The sequence below is a fragment of the Haliotis rufescens genome, unplaced genomic scaffold (genome assembly GCF_023055435.1).
Source record: "Haliotis rufescens isolate VD_foot unplaced genomic scaffold, xgHalRufe1.0.p SCAF_5, whole genome shotgun sequence".
Taxonomy (NCBI): Eukaryota; Metazoa; Mollusca; class Gastropoda; order Lepetellida; family Haliotidae; genus Haliotis; species Haliotis rufescens.
In genome coordinates this window covers 26,030,160-26,055,487 of record NW_025964223.1, presented here as the reverse complement: position 1 = coordinate 26,055,487, position 25,328 = coordinate 26,030,160, and the positions used below count along the sequence as shown (strand labels likewise).

Genomic DNA, 25,328 nt, shown 5'->3' with positions numbered 1-25,328 from the left:
GGACAAACAGATTTCCAAAACTGTAAATTGTTATCATTCTCATCCCATTCCATCAGCTCTTGCACCCTCACACTAACACATGGATGGCATGGGGCAAGCAGAGAAGCAAGACTAATGATGCACAGAGCATGAAAGGGCCCATGCATCCAAAAGATGCTTATCTGAGAACTAATTACCTATGTTCCTGACCTGTTCTGGACCAGTTTGTGCAGTACTACTTTCCAGCATCCAATTTCATCTCTCAATTTAACAACCGGCTCCCCTCATTGCTACTGGCATAGACTGTCTTACCTCTCCATCTGGCTTCTACCAACTTGTTACAGTGGGTAAAGGTTAAACTGTGTCTACACTGTATTATCTGTAACTTATCACAAAGAACATGGATGTCAAAACTTGCTTACAGAGACAGCATTAGGGCCTTCACCTCCCCATATCTAGTAGGTAATTGCAACATATTCATTTATACCTTGGAAGAAAAATGTACTGCCATAATCATTTACATACATAATGAAAAGAAAAAAATCTGATTTTAAGGTATTTTTTATGGTGAAGAATGAGCACACATTTCTTAATTCAGAAATGTTTTCATCGAGAACAAATAGACATGAAATAAAGGGTTTATCACACAGCATGATTAAATGATCTTCACGTGAAGCATGAAATAAAGGGTTTATCACACAGTATGATTAAATGATCTTCACGTGAAGCATGAAATAAAGGGTTTATCACACAGCATGGTTAAATGATCTTCACGTGAAGCATGAAATAAAGGGTTTATCACACAGTATGATTAAATGATCTTCACGTGATGCATAAAATAAAGGGTTTATCACACAGTATGATTAAATGATCTTCATGTGAAGTGACAATGGCTGATCAAGGTTGTTTTTAAATGGCCAACTAAAATGCTTAATGTTTCAAGAAGGAAGAAAACCTTTAGAAACTGTTATTTAGGTGTATTTCCAGCTTGTTTCTATTATTTCAACCCCAGTTTATTTCTGTTTGCCCGAAGTAGGTGAAAATAGTACCAACATGCAGTGAAAATTAATCTTTAGTGGCTCACATATTTACTTATAGCTGAAAGTGGTTAACTGAGTTTAGAGATATTTCTGTACTAGGTGAAGTTCAAAACATGAAGGGCTTGTTTATAGTCATATGAATATGTCGGATAACATTAACAACATAAAACACTTTTCTGTAAACTTTGAATTTTTTTGAGTGAGCCTAAACATCCAATCCTTATCTAATCAGAGATGCAGAAACAGAAGATGACACATGGAGATTAATAAAAACATATATTTTTAAAAAATATCATGCAGCTACATGTATATTCACAACGAAAAGAGTTTGGGAATGAAAATTAAAATGAAATGATTCAAAATGGATATTATGTTTGAATGTCAATAAAATAGTTTAGGTTGATTAGAAAAATGCAGTTTGGTCATAACAATTTTCTAAAATGACAGAACTAGCCTAAGATAACCTGTGGCAGTGTCTTTCTGAATTGTTTAGCATTGTTCAAGGCCATATCGATAAACTGTTCCAAGTGCTGATCTTGTGAGCAGTGAGTTAACATGGAGCTTGAGGACAGATACATGGTCTACTGTCTGTTTTGTAACAAAAATGAAAAAAAGCCACACAGCACTGTAGGTCATCTGGAGGGGTGGTCGGGTAGCCTAGTGGACCCCGGTTCGATTCCCGACATGGGTACAATGTGAGCAAACCATTTCTGGTGTCCCCCGCCGTGATATTGCTGGAATAATGCTAAAAGCAGCGTAAAATCAAACTCACTCACTCACTCACTCACTCACTCTCTCATCTGGATGTATAGTCTTCATAATCTTAAAACAAAGACACTGGGTCAATGAACAAAGTTGCTGTCAGCATTGATATTCAAACAAAACTCAAAACTAAAACTATAATGAAATGAACAAAATATAATGTCATCACTAGGAGAACATGTCTGCCAAAGTTCAGGTGACTCAGTCAGACAATTTCACATGGTCAATATGGCTACAATGGTCCTGTGGTCTGAGGAGACAATGTTTACATTTTTTTGCATTTTGATAGAATATAGGAGCATGGCCAAAGTGCGAAGTTCAGATAAAGGTCTTTTTTTTTTAACTATCATGAACTCCACAAGTACAAAATTTCATGACAGTTTGAAGAAAGTGGCTGCATAATGTCCATGTCCAAGTTACAGCTTGAATTGAAAAGGTAAAATCAAATTCAAAATTTTAGCTATCGTAAGAAACAACATACATGCTCAACATGCCAGACATGTACCAAGTTTCACCACATTTTGGCTGAATAACGGCCATAAATAGCTTTTATAGTATGGTTTGCAGTGGTGGCCATATCTAAAAATGTGTTTGCACAAATTGGGGTGTCATCCCTAGACAAACATCAGCTCACTTTGACTTTCGAAAAAGTTAGCTTACACAAAATCTACAGCCTAAAACATGTCATTGACAAATCCCTGATCTTTCCATAGCTCTTGAACACTTCCCCAAACCACTCTCCGAGGAACTAAAGCATGCCCTTTCAGACAATGGCAATTTATCACTGTACTTTTTACCTATATTTTCTGAATTCTCTAATTGCACTGGGGGAAGGTGGTCCCTGTTTGCTATGAAGAAACATTTTGATGTATGGAGTTGCATCCCTTAGCCATACCACAGTCCCCTTATTGTCAGATCAAATGTCGGCCTAGTCCATTTAATAAGGACAAGGGACATAACTTTAGATTTATTACGCAAGGAATTTTGCTGTGACTCATTGACTGAACAATTTGGCGAAATATTTATGTCAAATTGAGCATCATAAGTTTTATAGATGATTTTCTTTTACACATTGAGAAAGTGCAAAAAACTTTTGCCGTATGACATGTTGGCAAAAGAAGGTGTGTAAATCTGGATTATTTTTTCTCTCTCAAATTTGGACAAAAAATAAGATAGGATCCAACAAATACAAAACTAATGGCCTAAGAAAGAACTCGCTTATACTGTTACCCTTATTAGTGATCCTGTTCCAGTTCTAGTCCTAGATTTATATCATTTAGTCACAGGTTATGCATGACTACTAAATTCATAAACAATATGTACTACAAGTCACATCCAACACTGAAAGCAGATTAATAATATCTTCATCACATGATTCATTCTCGATCTCATATTTCTGAAATGTTGCAAACAAATTAAAACAATATTTTTTTCAAAGAGAAGTCATGGTTTTCAAGCAGATCATGCCTTTGATGTCTTGTCCTATATTAATATGGACTAAAAAAATAATGTTGAAAAAAACTCAAGTGAAGTTCCATGTGTTTCAAGTAGCATCTTCCTGTGTTTGAGGGTTATTGATTCTCTGTAGCCCCCACTTGACCTGCCAGTGCAGGCAGCCTGTGTTGTGTCTCTGTAGCCCCTGCCAGAGCAGGCAGCCCGTGTTGTGTCTCTGTAGCCCCTGCCAGCCCGTGTTGTGTCTCTGTAGCCCCTGCCAGAGCAGGCAGCCCGTGTTGTGTCTCTGTAGCCCCTGCCAGAGCAGGTAGCCCGTGTTGTGTCTCTGTAGCCCCTGCCAGCCCGTGTTGTGTCTCTGTAGCCCCTGCCAGAGCAGGCAGCCTGTGTTGTGTCTCTGTAGCCCCTGCGAATGCTGGCAGCCTGTGTTGTGTCTCTGTAGCCCCTGCCAGCCCGTGTTGTGTCTCTGTAGCCCCTGCCAGAGCAGGCAGCCCGTGTTGTGTCTCTGTAGCCCCTGCCAGAGCAGGCAGCCCATGTTGTGTCTCTGTAGCCCCTGCCAGAGCAGGCAGCCCGTGTTGTGTCTCTGTAGCCCCTGCCAGCCCGTGTTGTGTCTCTGTAGCCCCTGCCAGTGCAGGCAGCCCGTGTTGTGTCTCTGTAGCCCCTGCCAGCCCGTGTTGTGTCTCTGTAGCCCCTGCCAGAGCAGGCAGCCCGTGTTGTGTCTCTGTAGCCCCTGCCAGAGCAGGCAGCCTGTGTTGTGTCTCTGTAGCCCCTGCCAGAGCAGGCAGCCCGTGTTGTGTCTCTGTAGCCCCTGCCAGCCCGTGTTGTGTCTCTGTAGCCCCTGCCAGAGCAGGCAGCCCGTGTTGTGTCTCTGTAGCCCCTGCCAGAGCAGGTAGCCCGTGTTGTGTCTCTGTAGCCCCTGCCAGCCCGTGTTGTGTCTCTGTAGCCCCTGCCAGAGCAGGCAGCCCGTGTTGTGTCTCTGTAGCCCCTGCGAATGCTGGCAGCCTGTGTTGTGTCTCTGTAGCCCCTGCCAGCCCGTGTTGTGTCTCTGTAGCCCCTGCCAGAGCAGGCAGCCCGTGTTGTGTCTCTGTAGCCCCTGCCAGAGCAGGCAGCCCATGTTGTGTCTCTGTAGCCCCTGCCAGAGCAGGCAGCCCGTGTTGTGTCTCTGTAGCCCCTGCCAGCCCGTGTTGTGTCTCTGTAGCCCCTGCCAGTGCAGGCAGCCCGTGTTGTGTCTCTGTAGCCCCTGCCAGCCCGTGTTGTGTCTCTGTAGCCCCTGCCAGAGCAGGCAGCCCGTGTTGTGTCTCTGTAGCCCCTGCCAGAGCAGGCAGCCTGTGTAGTGTCTCTGTAGCCCCTGCCAGAGCAGGCAGCCCGTGTTGTGTCTCTGTAGCCCCTGCCAGAGCAGCCAGCCCGTGTTGTGTCTCTGTAGCCCCTGCCAGAGCAGGCAGCCCGTGTTGTGTCTCTGTAGCCCCTGCCAGAGCAGGCAGCCCGTGTTGTGTCTCTGTAGCCCCTGCCAGCCCGTGTTGTGTCTCTGTAGCCCCTGCTAGAGCAGGCAGCCCGTGTTGTGTCTCTGTAGCCCCTGCCAGCCCGTGTTGTGTCTCTGTAGCCCCTGCCAGAGCAGGCAGCCCGTGTTGTGTCTCTGTAGCCCCTGCCAGAGCAGGCAGCCCGTGTTGTGTCTCTGTAGCCCCTGCCAGCCCGTGTTGTGTCTCTGTAGCCCCTGCTAGAGCAGGCAGCCCGTGTTGTGTCTCTGTAGCCCCTGCCAGCCCGTGTTGTGTCTCTGTAGCCCCTGCCAGAGCAGGCAGCCCGTGTTGTGTCTCTGTAGCCCCTGCCAGAGCAGGCAGCCCGTGTTGTGTCTCTGTAGCCCCTGCCAGCCCGTGTTGTGTCTCTGTAGCCCCTGCTAGAGCAGGCAGCCTGTGTTGTGTCTCTGTAGCCCCTGCCAGCCCGTGTTGTGTCTCTGTAGACCCTGCCAGAGCAGGCAGCCCGTGTTGTGTCTCTGTAGCCCCTGCGAATGCTGGCAGCCTGTGTTGTGTCTCTGTAGGCCCTGCCAGCCCGTGTTGTGTCTCTGTAGCCCCCTCTTGATCTGCCAGAGCAGGCAGCCTGTGTTGTGTCTCTGTAGCCCCCTCTTGATCTGCCAGAGCAGGCAGCCTGTGTTGTGTCTCTGTAGTCCCCTCTTGATCTGCCAGAGCAGGCAGCCTGTGTTGTGTCTCTGTAGCCCCCTCTTGATCTGCCAGAGCAGGCAGCCTGTGTTGTGTCTCTGTAGCCCCCTCTTGACCTTCCAGAGCAGGCAGCCTGTGTTGTGTCTCTGTAGCCCCCTGTTGATTTACCAGAGCAGGCAGCCCGTGTTGTGTCTCTGTAGCCCCCTCTTGATCTGCCAGAGCAGGCAGCCTGTGTTGTGTCTCTGTAGTCCCCTCTTGATCTGCCAGAGCAGGCAGCCTGTGTTGTGTCTCTGTAGCCCCCTCTTGATCTGCCAGAGCAGGCAGCCTGTGTTGTGTCTCTGTAGCCCCCTCTTGACCTTCCAGAGCAGGCAGCCTGTGTTGTGTCTCTGTAGCCCCCTGTTGATTTACCAGAGCAGGCAGCCCGTGTTGTGTCTCTGTAGTCCCCTCTTGATCTGCCAGAGCAGGCAGCCTGTGTTGTGTCTCTGTAGCCCCCTCTTGACCTTCCAGAGCAGGCAGCCTGTGTTGTGTCTCAATACATTGCCAACAACATTTCACTTTCAACACTTTTAACTTCCCAAAACTTAAATGTTTCTCATTAAGGAATATTCTAAGCAGTGCGAAGCTCCTAAATTTATATCTGAAAAAAAAAACACACCCGAGTCCTGGCTTCTGTCCAACTTTTCATGTGGAATTTGTTATACGGGCTGATTTCTCAATGAAATCTTTTCCCACATGGCCATTTGGAATTTTAATCACACGAATGGCTGCCATGTTTTTAAATGTGAGTTTGTAATGCATTAAAGAATAGGAACATGAGCATGCTCTTAATAATGATACATATTTACATGCGCTTCTACATTGAAAGATGGCATGAGGACCACGCCTTGTAGGAGTGGCGGGGTACATCATGCAGATGCTGTATTCACCCCCACCCTCAAACACATTGAAGGAGAGTTACGGGGGTGCTTCTCATCCTAAAGCTGGGAGTGATTTCTTTTCTTCTTCTCCACTGCAAGTAGTGCAGACTGCAGATAACAGATAAACTGGCTGCACCATATATACTTTACTGGAATGTTACAAGAAGAAGACATGATCTCAGACAATGTTAGTTTACTCATCATTAATGTCCTACTCTGTAATATTACACTTAGTTGTGACTGTTCCCTGGGACAAGTACATTTAACCCTCAACATTACTATAATACATGATAATAATCACCTCAGATTGCCTAATTCACAGTGCAGAGTGGCGCCCCTTGGACACCTAAGATTTTGGGTTCGATTCGCTGTTTGCCCCGATCATGTTTCTAGGTTTTTCACACCAGTATTTTCATGAACACATGATATTGTCATCTATAAATAATCTACTTGTATCATCCAAATTGGTATCTTCAACAAGAGACCTCTTTGCCTTCTATCTTTAAGATTTGCTTTGAACTTTGATCGACAGTTTGTTAGTTTTGGACTGTGGTCTGTAAATAATCAAATCTGGACCAGACAAACCAGTGATTGATATTATGAACAACGTCCAGAACGATGTACGATGTACGATGACATTGCAGTCAACCAACTCACCAAGCCTGATCACCTGATCCATTTAGTCGCCTTGTACGACCAACATTGGTTGCGTGGGACCTATATGCTTACCCCGAACCTCCATGGAGGTTAAATACAGCAACCATATTAGTAATGGTCAGACCAGCCTACTTCAGTTCCAACTGTAACTGCTGCACTCACATTGACCACAGTAGCTATATACGTATGATTGCAGTGTACACTTGTGGGACCTAAGCCGTTACTGAGTATTGTCAGTATAATTAGTCACACAGAGTTTCAGCTTTCTGGTCTTTGTGGTGTCTGCGAAGACGATCTTTAACCATCCCTAAAATTAGACTTATCATATGTCAGAATGTTGGTGTTGGTGTTGGTGTAGCTCGGGTCTGGTCCCAGAGAATGACCTTCCTCTACTGACAAATCGGAAGTGAAATGAGAGTCCCTATAAATAGCACTCCAAGAATATGCCAGCTGTGTAATGACTGCAAATGTCCTACCTCTTGATCCACTACTGGATGACATTACAGCACTTGGTAGGTTAGTTTACACAGCTTCTGCAATATTCCAGCAATGTCACAATGGGGGTTAGAGACTGACCATTTCATATTGAAAATAATCGATTCTCTACAAAAGTTCTTGCAAAAAAAATGACTATGCTTCAGAGTGTTGAAACAAAAAGAAATTGCCTGCACCCCCCCCACCCCCCACCCCCCCAAAAAATCCCAGGCTCCCCCCAGAATATCACATGATTGGTCCTTTAAAAAAACATAGGTCAATATTCCAGCAATATCACAATGTGGGCCACCAAACACAGGTCAATATTCCAGCAATATCACAATGTGGGCCACCAAACACAGGTCAATATTCCAGCAATATCACAATGTGGGCCACCAAACACAGGTCAATATTCCAGCAATATCACAATGTGGGCCACCAAACACAGGTCAATATTCCAGCAATATCACAATAGGGGCCACCAAACAAGGGTCAATATTCCCCCAATATCAAAACATAGGCCACAACACACAGGTCAATATTCCAGCAATATCCCAATGGGGGTTACCAAACACAGGTCAATATTCCAGCAATATCCCAATGGGGGTTACCAAACACAGGTCAATATTCCAGCAATATCCCAATGGGGGTTACCAAACACAAGTCAATATTCCAGCAATATCACAATAGGGGCCACCAAACAAGGGTCAATATTCCAGCAATATCACAATAGGGGCCACCAAACAAGGGTCAATATTCCAGCAATATCACAATAGGGGCCACCAAACAAGGGTCAATATTCCAGCAATATCACAATAGGGGCCACCAAACAAGGGTCAATATTCCAGCAATATCAAAACGTAGGCCACAACACACAAGTCAATATTCCAGCAATATCCCAATGGGGGTTACGAAACACAGGTCAATATTCCACCAATATCACAATGCAGACTACCAAACACAGGTCAATATATTGCACCTATGTGGGAATCCAATCTGAGTCTGTCAGAGGTGAGACAAGCAGTCACATTCACCACTGGACTACCTGCTCCCCCACCTACAGCTATCATAGGTTGGGACTGTACAAGGCTAAGTGGGGTAGCACTGAGGGTCCTGCTGAAACCTGGGTTTGATTCCCCATGTGTACAATGTGGGAAGCAGGTTGTTCACGTCTCCTGACATCATTGCTGGTCTCATACAGGGCTAAATGTGGCTGTAACTCAGCAGTGGTCGAGGGAAACTAGAATGGCAGTGAATGATGTTTAGCTGTTTCCACTCTAATTAACAGCCTACTTATAACTCTAAACGTAAGTGTGACCCTTCGTTTGTGGAAAGTTAAACCCTCTTTTCAGAGATGCTTCATCACCTGTTAGAGGTGGGCTGCATCATTCTGCACAAGATGGAGTGACACCTGCCCTCCCTGTGTTTGCCACTGTTTCCGTGTAGAAGTAATTGCACATATTCTACTACAGATATACAACCTGGCCTGGTAAACTTGGAACATGCAAGTGAGTGGCAACAGAAAACACAGTTAACATATGTTTGGTAGCAATAAGGGCAAGTAAAGTCTTAGTCTGAACACTAAGCAGGCCGTGGAGTCATCCCACAGATGACATCCTTACCTTGTCAGCTTGCTGACGGGGTTAACCTCTTTGGTCATGTGGACAAGGGGTCTGACCTCAGATCAGAAGGTCCAAATCCCATCACGGGACTCGGAAATTTTATGGCCGCTACATTGGCGCCCAACGTGGGGCTGAGCACGTTCATATTAAATTTGAGCAAAATAAGCCTCAGTACCCTACTATGCAGCCTGGGACGTGCCTTCTGTTGACGGGGGAGTATGTAGCAGGGCGTGGAGTCATCCCACAGATGACATCCTTACCTTGTCAACTTGCTGACGGGGTTAACCTCTTTGGTCATGTGGACAAGGCGTCTGACCTCTGATCAGAAGGTCCGTGGTTCGAATCCCATCACAGGACTTGGAAATTTTATGGCCCCTACATTTAGAATGGTTGATATTCATAAGGCCTGTGTATTGTGTATGAGGTCGGTGTATGTCACATGTTTTCTGAGTAATAGTTAATGTTAGTAGGCCAATGGAAGAAATAAAAGCTAAGAAACAAAGCATCCCAATTCAGCACTTCCGTTCTTGAGCACCACATGACAAGTGGAAAGCTAGGAGTCTCCTGTACTTCTGTCTGTAAGTAGTTTCAATTTGAACAGACATGTATGTAAATTCTGTACACTAACACTAAGTTTGACTGTAGATTATGCAATGTCGTAGTTGACATATTAAACGCCTGGTCTATAATTACTGCTACGCCTCCATTACCAGCTGGATTTGAAAGCTTGTTTAAAGAATAACCACAGGGGCACTTATTAGAAGAAATATGGCACATTTCTCAACCCTCATTACATGTCAGGAAAAAATACTATCCCTACAACAAAATCACCAACTCAAAATGCAAGAACAAAATTTAGACACTATTTAAAACAGAAGAAAACGTTTGTCACAGAAACTCTTCAGACATGACTTAAACATGACGAGACTCAAACCATTTTCTCTTTCCAGCTTTCAGTGATTGAAGTCAGAGACTCTGAGTGTAAGCCAAGCAGTACTAACTCAGGTTTCATTAGCTTCTTGTATTTTTAAAATTGTGATTACTCTAAGTTCCCGGTTTAGAGGCCAAGCCTCTGACTTTTATCATCTTGTAAAGGTGTCAATGTACTCAGACTGCTCTGGCATAGTTTACCTCTGCTTGCACTAGGAGCCAACTTCCAATCTGCTCTGAGATATTTATACTGAAAAGTGTGATAACTTTAATGATGTAACCACGTTTACAACATATGCTATACACTGTACAAATAGGTAAATATACAAAATATCAGCCTGCTTGTATAATATGTGTTTGGTTCACGGTTGTTGAAATTTAATGTCATTCATGGATTTTTCAACACAATATAAACAGAATATGAGCCAGGAATGAACATATTTCCTGTCATGTTGATTTATATTGTCTTTATTAACCATCATTGTCACTTCTGGGGGTACCAGGGTGGAAAAACACAATTTACTTTCTTGGCAGATATTTATAAGGATTTTTCTAACACACAATTCCTTTTTCCTTACGAGATTCAACCTTTTTGCACACACCATGCCACTGATAGTGTAAGATATGGATGTGAACTATGTCTTCATACTTCATAATAGCTGGGGGCATGGCCAAAAGAGGTACATTGAAATCAAGTTTACATTAATGGATCTGTTATCTACCAAAGAAAGAAAAAATAAATTTCTTCCCCGTCAGTTTTGATTCAAACATGGTTGCTAAGATATCAAAGAACGGAAATACACAAATCCCACATGTTCAACCCCATTGCGGAATAGTTCTACACATACTTATTTTCACACCACTGACAACAGATCCAATGAGACTTTTCCAGTATGGCTGCTGTGATGGACACATTGAACATATGATCAGAACCTGTGGAACAAGAGTCATCAGAAGATGACAAATTCACCTGGCCACCCCAAATAGCAAAAGGCACCACTCTAGCCCCTGGTTAATACATGTACCAAGTTTGGATGAAAACAATATGGTTTTCAAGTTATGCTCCAGAAGTGGAATATGGATGGAGAGACGAATGGACGGACAGACAGACCAGATGATAACTATATAAGCTGCATTATATGCTGGGGAGATAGCAAAGGGTGGGATATGATAATGACACCTTGTGACACTTGATATGACGCAAGTCTCACAGTGTTTAACTGAATGCCCGTGATCGAATATCCATGACCCATTCTAGTGAACAAAATGAAGAAATGCACACTTAAACTATCTACTCATTGCCTTGACTGACAGTGATCAGTGTTCACACAAACTGCATGTACCCTCACACAAAGGGAAAGCCAATTCCCCATAGAAATAGTCTTTGTTTTTTTCAATAGTTGCATGTTTCATCAGGGTTACAACATTATTCAGTAAAGCTTTCAAAATGTGTTCTGGTAAACATGTGGATAAATGTGATGGATCAGTGACAAATGTGATGTCTCAGGCAATTCCCTGTTTTGACTTGTACCATATGCTCCCATGTTTTCTCAGGTGAACAATTGATTTGCCTTTGCATGTGTTTGTAACCAGTACCACCGGTGGGGCAGGATACGGTCACCCTTTCGTGAGCACTGGTATCATTACTGTTTGATAGTGGTTCATAAACACGTGTTCATAATATAGTCAGAATCGTACAATCGACTTTGCTTTTAATAGAGATTTCTTATGAAAATGGAAAGGGTTTTTTCGCTTTTACTTAACTTCTATGGATGTAAGTCTAAACATGAAGATAGAAACACACCATACTTCATTCCATCATGTTCCATGATCTACTCTGTATATCTTTTATTTACTCCAAATAAAATGTGTGTCCTGGTTTTGATAGAAGAGATGCCTTGTGTGGCCCTGCTACACATCCTGCAAAGATTTGTTTGTTTGTTGTATAATGCTGCACTCAGCAATATTCCAGCTATATGACAGCGGTTATCCTGCAAATAAGCCCACGCACGTGGAGGCATCAAGCAGACCGCAATTAGTCATGGTCATCTGCCCCAACTACTTGCACATAACATAGACAAACATACTGCTGCCTCCAATATGAACAAGAATGTCAGGCATTTGGTGGTTCTTGATAAACTTTGTCCATATACAGTTGAGCCTCATCAGTCTGGACACTGTTTGTCTGGAATCCTGTCTACCACTCGATTACTGCCTTGATAACTACTACTTATACATTAAATAGTGTTGAGGCAAGGTCTTTTGGTATGATGTGGCCGGGGATTGAACACTCGACCTTCCTCGTTCCTGGCAAACACTCTACCACAAGACCTAAGAGTCGTTCACATTAAATAGTAAGATTTAGACGTAACTGATACACATCATCACAAGCATTCTTAGCAGTAACCATAGAGTCCAGCTGAAGTATTCAATAGAGTGAAACCGTTGTAGTCCAGATCCTGTCAACTGGAACCCCACCTTATAGACAATTATTGCTAGGAACATCTGTCTATACATAGTTAACTACCACACCACAATGCTTGATCCAGGACACCACAATGTTAATCTGGAACATTATTAGTTTGGGTGATTAAAAAGAAATGGATGACTACATTATCTGTTTTCACATTACTGTACTTGAGACATTTTCAGCTTCTTATTAAGTCACAATGTAGAAAGCAAGTTCTTATAACAAGTATATAGTAGTATCTGACACTTACCTGGAATATGAAATCCTTAGTGATTAGTTCAGGGTTTGGAAGCACTGAGCGATCAGCTATCACAGCCATTCGAATTTGATCACCATAAGTAAGGAAAGAAATGGCGACCGCCACCTTCTCCAGTGGTGGTAGCCAGTACATGACACACTTAATCTCACGTGACGCAAATCTCAAGTTGGTTTCTGGACCAGCCAGATTCGAGATTAGACATGTACACTTGCTATATATATTGTTCCACAGTTTTCTGTACAAGGATTTGGGCAGGGTGGCTGACGTGAACCACATTGCGCCTTTAATCACTGCTGCCTCTGGAGATCGTTTGAAGTGATCCATTGTCATTTTCAGTTCCCACAGGCGTGGAATAGCACCTTCTGTGTTGGTAGGTAGAGGTAGGACTATGAATGAATACTTACTCCCCATCTCCGACCTATGTCTCGTGTCTGTATGATGAAAGTCAAATGGAATGGCACACTGCATATCATAAGGGTTCCCTATTCCGCTAACTTGTAGATACGACCTAACATTTCCTGCTGTGACAGACATAAGAAGCTCATTCATCGTACATCTGGAGACTTGTTTTATGCGTGTGGCAGATCTCATGCTGAACGGAGCTGACCAGGCTACAATCATGTCGCCAGATGGATGGACATGGCGGCCATGTAGCAGGTTGAAGTCTTCCCTCATACACAAGTACTTACAACAGAAGGTCAAGGGTCCGAAAAGAAATGCTCTGAATGTTCCCAGAAAGGCTGGTCCACTTCCAAGAGGAGATGATGGAGGGGAGACTCCCTGGGAATCGACCAGCGCCTCCTGGAGGATGCGGATCATGGAGACACCATCTGTCATGCTGGGGTGCATCCGGAACAGGAGCGCCGTGTCTCGCTGTGGGCCGAAGTTGTGATAGACTTGAATCTCCCACAGCGGATGGTCTTCTGGGAGGGGCTTAGATGCCATTTCTGATATATATTCCTGTAAATCTTCCAACGATGACAAACGAACAGATGCATTGAATACATGATTGTTGATGAAAAAATGATAGTCGTCCACCCATGCATACCCACAACAAAACGGTACTATTTTTTCACTGAAACGTGGGTACAGCTTATTTCCGCGTCTGTCTTCTGCAGTAATGACACGGGCATTGATGAGGTCACGTATGCGGTCGGTGTCAAGTCCAGCTTGTATGATAATAAGACTTTGAACAACGACAGGATTAGCGTTGCTGGATTTGTGAAGCCAGATGCTCTCGGACGATGACAGATGCTCGTTGCAGCAGAAAGCACAGCAATGGTTACAGAATCGGCAACAGTAGCACACGTCACACATTCTCTTCACAATCACACACACTGGAACCATGAGAGCCACCAGGATCACAACGGGGCCAAACAGGAGTAAAGAAACAAGAAGCAGTAGAAATGTTGTACAGCAATTAAAACATACACTCTTAGACGTCACATGAACTATCCTCCTGAAAGGGGCACTTGGAAATCCCAAACGTACAAAGTGTCTTTGAAATCCTTCTGATGTGGAATGTACTGACCGGGGATTGTCAGAGACACGAGACATGTCGATGTGGACCTCCTCCGGTCGCTCAGGTCTTTCGACCTTGAATGTGACCTTGGTTGGAGATTGCACTGCTGTTGGTTGTCTTGTGATGGGTGGTTCTGTACTGCGTGCTGCTTTAGTAATCTCATTATTTGGAACCTCATAATTTTGGCTTGTTGGGACTTTAGGTGTTTCACTAATATACACTGTAGTATCTGCTGGGTTTTGTGGTTTCTGATTGTTTGAAGTTTCATTTTTTTTACCTTCTTTCTCAATCTCGACCTTTTGAGCTGTTGAGTCATTAGTTTTTTTGTTTTCTTTCTTGTCCGTTTTGGGGTGAGTGGAGTCTTCCGGTGTTTTGGTAGACTTAGTCTTACTCTTGGAGGAGTCATTGTTTTGGTCTTCCTTGGATACCTTTGGTTTGGAATTATTTGAATCTTCAACCTTTTGGCTTCCTTTGAGCAAGGTCTTTTTGGAATCCTCAGCTTTCTTTGCCTTCTTCAAGGCAGCATCAGTGACTTGGGTGATCTTAATCTGAGGTTTGGATATTTTTTGACTTTTTTGATTTTTGGCAGGAGTAGCGGTCTGACTTGTTTTGGACTGTGCCTTCTGAGCTGTATTGGCTTTCTGACCCTTAGCTGACTCTACTACCTGGGTGAGATTGAAAGGACTTGCTCCTGGAAATTTGGGTAACACTGCTGGATCTATTATTCTGTCAGGTTGTCTTGGAAGACTGCCCCGTTTGTCCACATCCAGTTTCAGCCTTTTCTTTTCAACTTTGTAGACCTCCAGCCTGTTGCCTGTTGTCTGACTGTTGGCAACAGGTTTGGGGGAGACGACTTCATGGCTGCGGCTTGAAGACTGCCCTTGTAGCCTACCACCAATCCTCAACTTGGCATCGGCATTATTAGAGCGGCCAGTCTGGTCATGATGGCTTTCTTGGCCACCACTTCTTTCCATTGGACGACAGCCGAGTCCATCACATACTCATCTCCGTGCTAACTGAAACAAAAACAAGGATATTAGTTGAAATCAAGGGTATATCCTTTTCACTATATTGCCAAGGGCCTTTCCTCACAATACTATCACAGTTCTATGCAAAAGTACAAGATTGGGTATCATGGAAACAAACTAAGGACTTGTGGGTGAATCTGGGATTTGAACCCACAATCAGTGGATCCTGGGGCAGCTAAGGGATGCAACTCTGTACAAGATGTGGCACCTTCCGCTTTTACAGATTTAGTCCATCAATCCCAGGGAAGCAAAGCCTGAGATTGTTAGACATTTTGCTGCCTTTATCTTCAAGATTTTCACAGTATTTACTCACACACTTTCACTCACCTTATCATGCAATTTGACAAGTAATGTTGTATAAAGTATTATCAAATATTCACCTTAGAGATCGATCCTCATATCACATCACAGCAACACAGTACGGACATAGAGAATAGACTCACTTGTACCAAAGTGGGGAATAACAGGACAGGCATGGTGAAAAATGTTTTATCCACAAGGCTGCCTTACCACCATATTTCTCAAATTACAACAAAAGTTTAAAAAACAAGTTGTAATTACATAAATACTATATAGATTTTTACACCTCCGCAATTTATAACGAAAAAATGTAAAGTGTAAAGGGGTATGCCATACGTCAACACAAACAACTGTCAAATGACACAATAAGTTTCTCATCGATGGGAAAGCCATACAAATAGTGAAAATAAACACTCCCACCATAACTCAAGCAAGAACATCACAGTTCTGACATCATGTTGCAACTAAGAAATGTTATCTGAAGCAACATATTTGATCGGAATTAGGTACACAGCCCTCCTGCCCTCTCCAGACATACCTGAGCACTGAAAGCCTACAAGTATCTCCACAGGCGTCTAAGTCCCATCTGGAAACCTTTCTCCACTAAACAAGGACAAGTAAAAAACAAATATCACAGTACCTGGGGCAAAAGAAAACACACAATCTTTCTACCCACGATGCACCTGTGATGAAAGTCGAGCCGTGACCCACTGGCATGGATTGCTACCCCCCTGCCCCTGCCCCCCAACCCAGGCTAACCCAGTGGAATACATTCCTGATACCTGGTCAGTTACAGATGGAACACACGGCCATTACAACAGCAGCATCTGTGCATACACTATCGGTCAAAAACAGATAAATTATTGGTACTCTCATCTGATGCTCAAGGCATGCACTTGAACATACCACGATAAACATAACTTGTGCAACTCATAAGCAGAGGGTAGGGCATGCCTTTGCCCAATAAATGTTCACAGGTAATTCAGACCACATTTTCAAAGATCACAGGTAATTTTTCACCAATTTCATATTCTCGGAAAATTATCGTGTAAATTAGTTAATACTTTTTCGAGACAAGAAATAATTCATTCTTACTTAAAATCTGATAGTGACATCAACCATATCACTGTTACGTTTAAGTTTTGGCATGTATAAAATAGGTCTGCGCCTCACATTCTTGTTGCATGTAAACTTGGTAACAACTTGTCAGACGGACCATCTATGGCATTTCTTGATTGTTTTAGGCCGTTCCCTAAATTTACAACATGGTATTTCCCAGTTTCGATAAAAAATGATAAAGAATATTAACAGTTCACAATAAAAAAAGACATTTCATTGAAAACTTTCAATTTATTGGCAAATTCACAATAACAGGACTGTTGAGAAATAACATATTACAGCTAATTCCTAACGTGAAATATCAAACAACAGCATATTAAAAGGCCCAATAACATATAACGATATAGGTATTCCCGATCTGCATAAACAAACTGGTCCATTACAGATATACTGTTTGTTCACTCTTTGGCTGCCAAAGACGTGCACTTGAACACACTGCCAATTGGTATGCCATACTATGTGGTTAGAATAGTCCCACATATATAATATTCATTCACCCTTTAAATGTGAGTCTTGCACTTTAACCCATGGTCATACAAACTAGAGGTACACTGTATATACAAGCTGTTCAGTGACAGTTATGGTGTTCACTGCACTTCAAACTTCCCAAACTGAATTGAGCATACAACCATACTACAATCTGTTCATACGACATGGGTCAGGTAGGTTACCCCAGCTCCTGTGTGCCCGTCACAGCCAATACATGGCATAGGGCACTGGTGATAGTACCCAGTACCGTGGCTAGTTAACCCTTTTTATGCACTATGATACTAGGTCTTGACATTAATAATCTTGTGAGAACTTCGTGCCCGCCAGTATTTAAATGAATTGGTCAGGGCAGTCACTGCCTCAATAAGTTAAGGCTGATTCAATATTCAGCCAATCATTTCATAAGATGAGGTAACAATTACTTCACCCGTGCCCCCACATTACATGAAGATATCCGGACAGTGATAACAACAGTAAAAAAAAGACAATACAAGGATCATATTCTCAAAAACATCATCTACAGATGTTGTCAACAACATAATTATTGGACTAACAGATCATCTGTAGGTAGAAACAACAAATAAATGAGCATCGATTTGAAGGTTTGTACAAGGAGGTAGCCTTATAGATGGCGATAAACGGTATTAACACAACACACAAAATATGCAAAACAAATTCCCACCTCTTTCCTCACTGACCGCTGTAGGGGAATAACACACATAACTGCCCTTCAAACTGCACCAATTAACATACACACAGCCAGGTCTGCATATAGTTATGTTAACCTTCTATGGCACCTGTGTGTTGCAGGCAAATAAGCACTACATCTCATCAACTACCCAGCATCTGGTTTTCAGCCTGACCTAGTGACCAATGGCATACATCTACCTCTTGGATTGTGGCAGCCCCAATATTGGACTGTTACAAAACAAGCAGGGGAGGCCTGCCATGTGGTGTTCTCCTCCAACATGAATACACTGGTTATAGACCACTGGTACTGGGGGCCATGTGCTGGTTATAGACCAATAGTACAGGGGGCCATGTGCTGGTTATAGACCAATGGTACTGGAGGCCATGTGCTGGTTATAGACCAATGGTACTGGGGGCCATGTGCTGGTTATAGACCAATGGTACTGGGGGCCATGTGCTGGTTATAGACCAATGGTACTGGGGGCCATGTGCTGGTTATAGACCAATGGTACTGGGGGCCATGTGCTGGTTATAGACCAATGGTACTGGGGGCCATGTGCTGGTTATAGACCCATGGTGGTACTGGGGGCCATGTGCTGGTTATAGACAACTGGTACTGGGGGCCATGTGCTGGTTATAGACCACTGGTACTGGGGGCCATGTGCTGGTTATAGACCAATGGTACTGGGGGCCATGTGCTGGTTATAGACCAATGGTACTGGGGGCCATGTGCTGGTTATAGACCCATGGTGGTACTGGGGGCCATGTGCTGGTTATAGACCAATGGTACTGGGGGCCATGTGCTGGTTATAGACCAATGGTACTGGGGGCCATGTGCTGGTTATAGACCACTGGTACTGGGGGCCATGTGCTGGTTATAGACCACTGGTACTGGGGGCCATGTGCTGGTTATAGACCCAGGGTGGTACTGGGAGTCATGTGTTGGTTATAGACCCAGGGTGGTACTGGGAGTCATGTGTTGGTTATAGACCCAGGGTGGTGCCATGTGTTGGTTATAGACCCAGGGTGGTACTGGGTGCCATGTGTTGGTTATAGACCCAGGGTGGTATTGGGTGCCATGTGCTGGTTATAGACCCAGGGTGGTACTGGGAGTCATGTGTTGGTTATAGACCCAGGGTGGTGCCATGTGTTGGTTATAGACCCAGGGTGTTACTGGGAGTCATGTGTTGGTTTTAGACCCAGGGTGGTACTGGGTGCCATGTGTTGGTTATAGACCCAGGGTGGTACTGGGAGTCATGTGTTGGTTTTAGACCCAGGGTGGTGCCATGTGTTGGTTATAGACCCAGGGTGGTACTGGGTGCCATGTGTTGGTTATAGACCCAGGGTGGTGCCATGTGTTGGTTATAGACCCAGGGTGGTACTGGGAGTCATGTGCTGGTTATAGACCCAGGGTGGTACTGGGGGCCATGTGCTGGTTATAGACCCAGGGTGGTACTGGGTGCCATGTGTTGGTTATAGACCCAGGGTGGTGCCATGTGTTGGTTATAGACCCATGGCTGTACTGGGTGCCATGTGTTGGTTATAGACCCATGGTGGTACTGGGGGCCGTGTGTTGGTTATAGACCCAGGGTGGTGCCATGTGTTGGTTATAGACCCAGGGTGTTACTGGGAGTCATGTGTTGGTTATAGACCCAGGGTGGTACTGGGTGCCATGTGTTGGTTATAGACCACTGGTACTGGGAGTCATATGCTGGTTATAGACCCAGGGTGGTACTGGGAGTCAAGTGTTGGTTATAGACCCAGGGTGGTGCCATGTGTTGGTTATAGACCAAGGGTGGTACTGGGTGCCATGTGTTGGTTATAGACCCAGGGTGGTACTGGGAGTTATGTGTTGGTTATAGACCCAGGGTGGTACTGGGAGTCATGTGTTGGTTATAGACCCAGGGTGGTACTGGGAGTCATGTGTTGGTTTTAGACCCAGGGTGGTGCCATGTGTTGGTTATAGACCCAGGGTGGTACTGGGTGCCATGTGTTGGTTATAGACCCAGGGTGGTGCCATGTGTTGGTTATAGACCCAGGGTGGTACCGGGTGCCATGTGTTGGTTATAGACCCAGGGTGGTACTGGGAGTCATGTGCTGGTTATAGACCCAGGGTGGTACTGGGGGCCATGTGCTGGTTATAGACCCAGGGTGGTACTGGGTGCCATGTGTTGGTTATAGACCCAGGGTGGTGCCATGTGTTGGTTATAGACCCAGGGCTGTACTGGGTGCCATGTGTTGGTTATAGACCCAGGGTGGTACTGGGAGTCATGTGCTGGTTATAGACCCAGGGTGGTACTGGGGGCCATGTGCTGGTTATAGACCCAGGGTGGTACTGGGGGCCATGTGCTGGTTATAGACCACTGGTACTGGGAGTCATGTGCTGGTTATAGACCCAGGGTGGTACTGGGAGTCATGTGTTGGTTATTGACCCAGGGTGGTACTGGGAGTCATGTGTTGGTTATAGACCCAGGGCTGTACTGGGTGCCATGTGTTGGTTATAGACCCAGGGTGGTACTGGGAGCCATGTGCTGGTTATAGACCCAGGATGGTACTGAGTGCCATGTGTTGGTTATTGACCCAGGGTGTTACTCGGAGCCATGTGCTGGTTATAGACCCATGGCGGTACTGGGTGCCATGCACTCACTGGTTACAGAGCAATGGTGGTACTAGGGATTCATAATCTGATACAGACTGTGTTAATAGCTGGCAGGTATGACATGATAAATAGCACATCTTCCATAGGAGATAACCAAAAGATTAGAGGAAATAAACCTCCTTATGGGTAAAGCAACACTGAAAACTGAGTGAACTGGGAAACAGCAAAGGTATTCCATGACTTGTAAAATTAGGTGAAAGGATCTGAGCACTCTCTGCATAATCACTGAAGCCTTGAGGTGTAAAGCATCAGTAACATGACCTCAAGAACACACTGTCCCCTAACACAAAGATGCATGTTGATGATCATCTTCCCAAGGCAGGGGCATTAACTGACCATAAAAGTCCAGTTTCCACCCTTGCCGAACCTGGCTGAACTTTCCAGGCTCGATCGTAGCACCACCAGTGGCTACTAGAGTAATGTCCCTTCTATTTCCCTATGGAAGACCTCTTCATGATCTTTCCCCTGGTGTTCAAAGATATCATGCTTGATTAACTGAGGTCTTCAATAAAAATAACCCCAATTCCATCATAAAAATATTGTATCTTAGAAACATTGACATTATGTTAAATAAGGTATCATATTTTGAGTTCTATATTATTTCCTCCTACTGACAGTCAGACATGATCTAAATCACTTCGTTCTCCCCATCCCCTTAATATTTACTAAAAAGCATGTGTGCTCTTTTCCAAATATATCAATGTGTCTCCCGTCTTCTTGGTGCATCAACACAATAATAACAGCCTGCCAGTGCAGCTGATTGTGTGATGTGCTAGAGATAATGCCAGGTGATAACAAGCGGCAAGTGGCACAGAGTACAACCTTCATCAACAGAGTATAACCTTCATTAACAGAGTGCAACCTTCATTAACAGAGTGCAACCTTCATTAACAGGGTGCAACCTTCATCAACAGGGTGCAACCTTCATCAACAGGGTGCAACCTTCATTAACAGGGTGCAACCTTCATCAACAGAGTGCAACCTTCATCAACAGGGTGCAACCTTCATCAACAGGGTGCAACCTTCATCAACAGAGTGCAACCTTCATCAACAGGGTGCAACCTTCATCAACAGGGTGCAACCTTCATCAACAGAGTGCAACCTTCATCAACAGGGGACAACCTTCATCAACAGGTCGCAACCTTCATCAACAGAGTGCAACCTTCATCAACAGGGTGCAACCTTCATCAACAGAGTACAACCTTCATCAACAGGGTGCACAGGACAAACTGAAGACCCTGGTTCCCTTCCTCATTGGTAGGATGTATGGAACCCATTCACTGTGCTCCCCACTGTGAGACTGCTGGAATATTGCTAACAGCAGCATCAGACTATACCAGCTCACTCTTCATATCTTGTAAGGAAACCTCTAGTGTAACAGATTTAAACATACACAGATGCAGTTCAGTAAATCTCATAATACTGATTTACAACACAGTTCTAAAAGCCCAAATTCCTGGTTGGCCTTTATTGAAATAACTTCTAACAATGATCTAAGAACTGTTAGGATTTCCAAATCTCTACTGATTACACAAAAGTTGTCACTGCATGCTTCCAAAAAATGAGTGAGCAAATTTGAAAAGTATTAATGTGGAAGGAAAGCTTGTATGTGTCAGGTATTGTGCTGACAATCCAAGTATCGTTAAGCTTCAAACCATGATCCGAGGATCCTGGTTTAAGCAAGGGATGCTACTCAACCCTCTGACAACTGGGCCACCCATACCCCTCCTTAATAGTTGGACGCTGCTTCTACAGTAATTAGTAAGATAAAGGAGTTTCCATGGTTATCTGCAAGTCATGTCTCAATTGCCATGTTAACATGATTAAATGGATATAACATGTCCATTATTACCAAGATGTCTTTTTCCAAGGCAATCGCTATTACAATCAAAAATAATAAGCAAACTTTCAGAAATGATAATGAGTCTGTCAATAGCAGGCAGTTTAATAATAAACAACACAACTCTACAGCTAATCACAATTCGGTGGAACTGATTTGAGTGAATATTTTTTTTAAGAACATGATGAAGTTAAACCTAATACACTGTGTGTGTAAAATTACCAACAACATGTACTTTTCAGTAAATTGAAGGCAAAAACCGATATTCAATTGATGAGGGTTCTTTATTGATGACCAATGGAAATTACAAGCCAGAGAGACTATAGCCCTGGCCTGCTGGTGATAATGAACAATGGCTTGTGCCTTCTACTTACGCAATAAATAGGATTTTCTTGCCACCACGTCTGGCAACTGATTCTAATAACTGCTGATGTTTCCAGCACAAAACTATCATTCCATGCCAGATCAACTCAATAAAAGTAAAAGACCTTTTCATAAGAGTAGAATCAATTTATTGATGCAATCATTTTTCTTTTGATGAGGACTTCACAAGGTTTTCCACAAAAACGTTTGTTGCGAGAGGGTTATAAGATTTTCTTTAGGGAGTCATTAGCTTTACAACTTCACATTATAAACACCCCGGAAACACACTGTCAACGTTGATCGGAGTGAGCGTGCATGTCCTTCAGTTTTATCAACAGCCCATTATATATATATTTCATCACAGGAAAACTTTACCAAATTTTTTCATCAATTTTTGGGGACCTCACTTTTTATTAGAGATTTTAACTAAGGAAAAGTAAAATATGGTTCAGAGTTTTTAATGTATTTCAACAGGACTTGCTTACCTTAATTTCACAAGAAATGCAAATGAAATCTGAGGATAAAAGCACCATGAACAAATTAGAGTAGCACACATACACATACCATGTTTCCTTGAAAAGAATTCTGATAGTATTAGATGCCAGGGTCAAAACCGAAAGAGTGAAACAAGAGGCCAGGTCACAATAACTCTAAAACAATACTGCCATGACACTGTAGCTCACCTGGATATGAAGTCTACAGTTTAAAATGTCAACAAAGTTAGCCACTTAGAATAGTGGCTGTCAGCATTTGTATTCAGATAACTTCTGCATAAATATTGAGGACTTAAACAAACACTAAAATCTAATGATCTGAACAAATGATGTCACAAGGAAAAATATACATGCCAAACTTCAGACCCTTCAGTCTGGCAATTGCGGTGAAGATGCTTACAGAGCCAAATATGCAGTTACAGAGAATACGAGCAGTCAAGAATTGGTAAAACTTTAAAATCTTGCAAACAAACAAGACATATGTGTTGAATCCTACAATGAACTAGACAAATACCAAATTTCATTACGTTTTACACAAAAAAGTCAAGTAATGACTGCAGTGGAGACCATATCGAAAATCAGATTTACTTAAGAATTGACCTTGAGTTCATTGGGGTATGAACCTTCGCAGAGTGAGGGCCTAAAGGTTCATACAATTCAAGCCATTTCATATAATTTTTTATATCACTATTTGTTTACCTCGAAAGATGTAGGTCTAGATCTATACACAGTTTTATATATTATGTGTGACTTCATGTTTAAACTGACAGCCACACAACAACAAGCTGTATCACGGAATAAGATAGTATGAGATAGGTGTGTTAAGAACTACCTCAGTAAGTCACTCAGAATGACAGTGTGTCATAATACTTGTACATCCAAGTACAAGATGTCAAAATGGCTGACACGATAAACATGACGGGAGAGATTTCTGAAGTTGTTAATGAACCTGTGGCAGTAACATGTGTTAGTCATCATTGATCAATTGGCCAATCATAGAAAGGTGATTATAAAGATACCGTATTTTCTTGAGTATAGTGTGCACCCATGTATAATGCGCACCCCCCTCTAGCGGGTTCAATATTTTGGAAAAAAAAGAAATTTGAATATTATGCGCAGAAATTTTTTACACCGTACCCTTTGAGCGAAGTCCGGCAAACGAACGGGTGCTGAGAAACTTCGTCAGTACAAATTCGAAATTTGAGATAAAAAATCACCAGACATGTTTATTTACCGTTTAAATAGTATTTATTGTTCTGCTAGGCATTGTTTTATATTTAGGGATTAAGATTACCTTGCGTATTTTCTCGTAAACTAAGCTGGAAACATCAATCAGCTGTACACACGTTTTCTTGGAATCGACCGGTGATTCGGTTAAGACACACCCAATGATATAACTTTATAAGATTTTTAATTCAAGGATCGGCGACAATTGTATCTGAAACTATTTTATTTATCAGGAATAATATATTCCATTATTTTCTTAATTATATGCAACCTTTACTAAACATATTTAAAATAATAATAACCCTAAGCGAAGCAGCTGATCGCTATTCCCAGGTATTATTTTTTACATGGAACATGTCTGACCAGTCACCGTCAAGGCTCACGCGCACGTGATCACGTGATCGCGTGAATTTCATGTTGACATAGAATCGTCAAACAAAAACAAATATGACTTTTAACGAGTCAAAGTATGTCATTTATGATATATGTATCGATTCTCTGTCAACTAAAGTTTGTTTCAAGGCGTCAATAGCGGTATTCTGACCGTGGTTGCTGTTAATAACGGTGAGTTGTGCGATCTTCCGATCGCTTCACACACGATTTCGCCGAAATTAATAAAAACAATATTATAAGGAATTTTGAATAAAATCAATGAAATAAGTTACAAACATAAGTCCAGATATACAAAGAACACTTTTTATAGCCAGACAGTGTAATTACATGATTATTTTGCGTACTTCAGTATGGATTTGTTGACATGGTATTCCCGGTGTTTCATGCTCACGGTAATGTCTTTCCATGGGGGAAAAAAACATCCAAACTCATAATTCGTGTATAATGCGCACCCCCTTCCACACAGCTGTGTTTTTTGGAAAAAAAGTGCGCACT

At 43.1% G+C, this 25,328-nt stretch overlaps 1 protein-coding gene and 1 long non-coding RNA gene across 3 annotated transcripts in view; one reads left to right on the top strand and one right to left on the bottom strand.

Moving 5' to 3' along the window:
- The window catches only part of LOC124110828, a 110,091-nt gene that overhangs the window by 16,219 nt on the left and 68,544 nt on the right, over nt 1-25,328 (bottom strand). For both annotated transcript variants that reach the window (XM_046470278.2, XM_046470269.2), the window contains exon 2: nt 12,701-15,247. In XM_046470278.2, the coding sequence (XP_046326234.2) occupies nt 12,701-15,205 (2,505 nt within the window). In that variant the 5' untranslated portion in view covers nt 15,206-15,247. The remainder of the gene's footprint in view (nt 1-12,700; nt 15,248-25,328) is intronic.
- The window catches only part of LOC125372970, a 41,981-nt gene that overhangs the window by 11,172 nt on the left and 5,481 nt on the right, over nt 1-25,328 (top strand). The window lies entirely within an intron of this gene.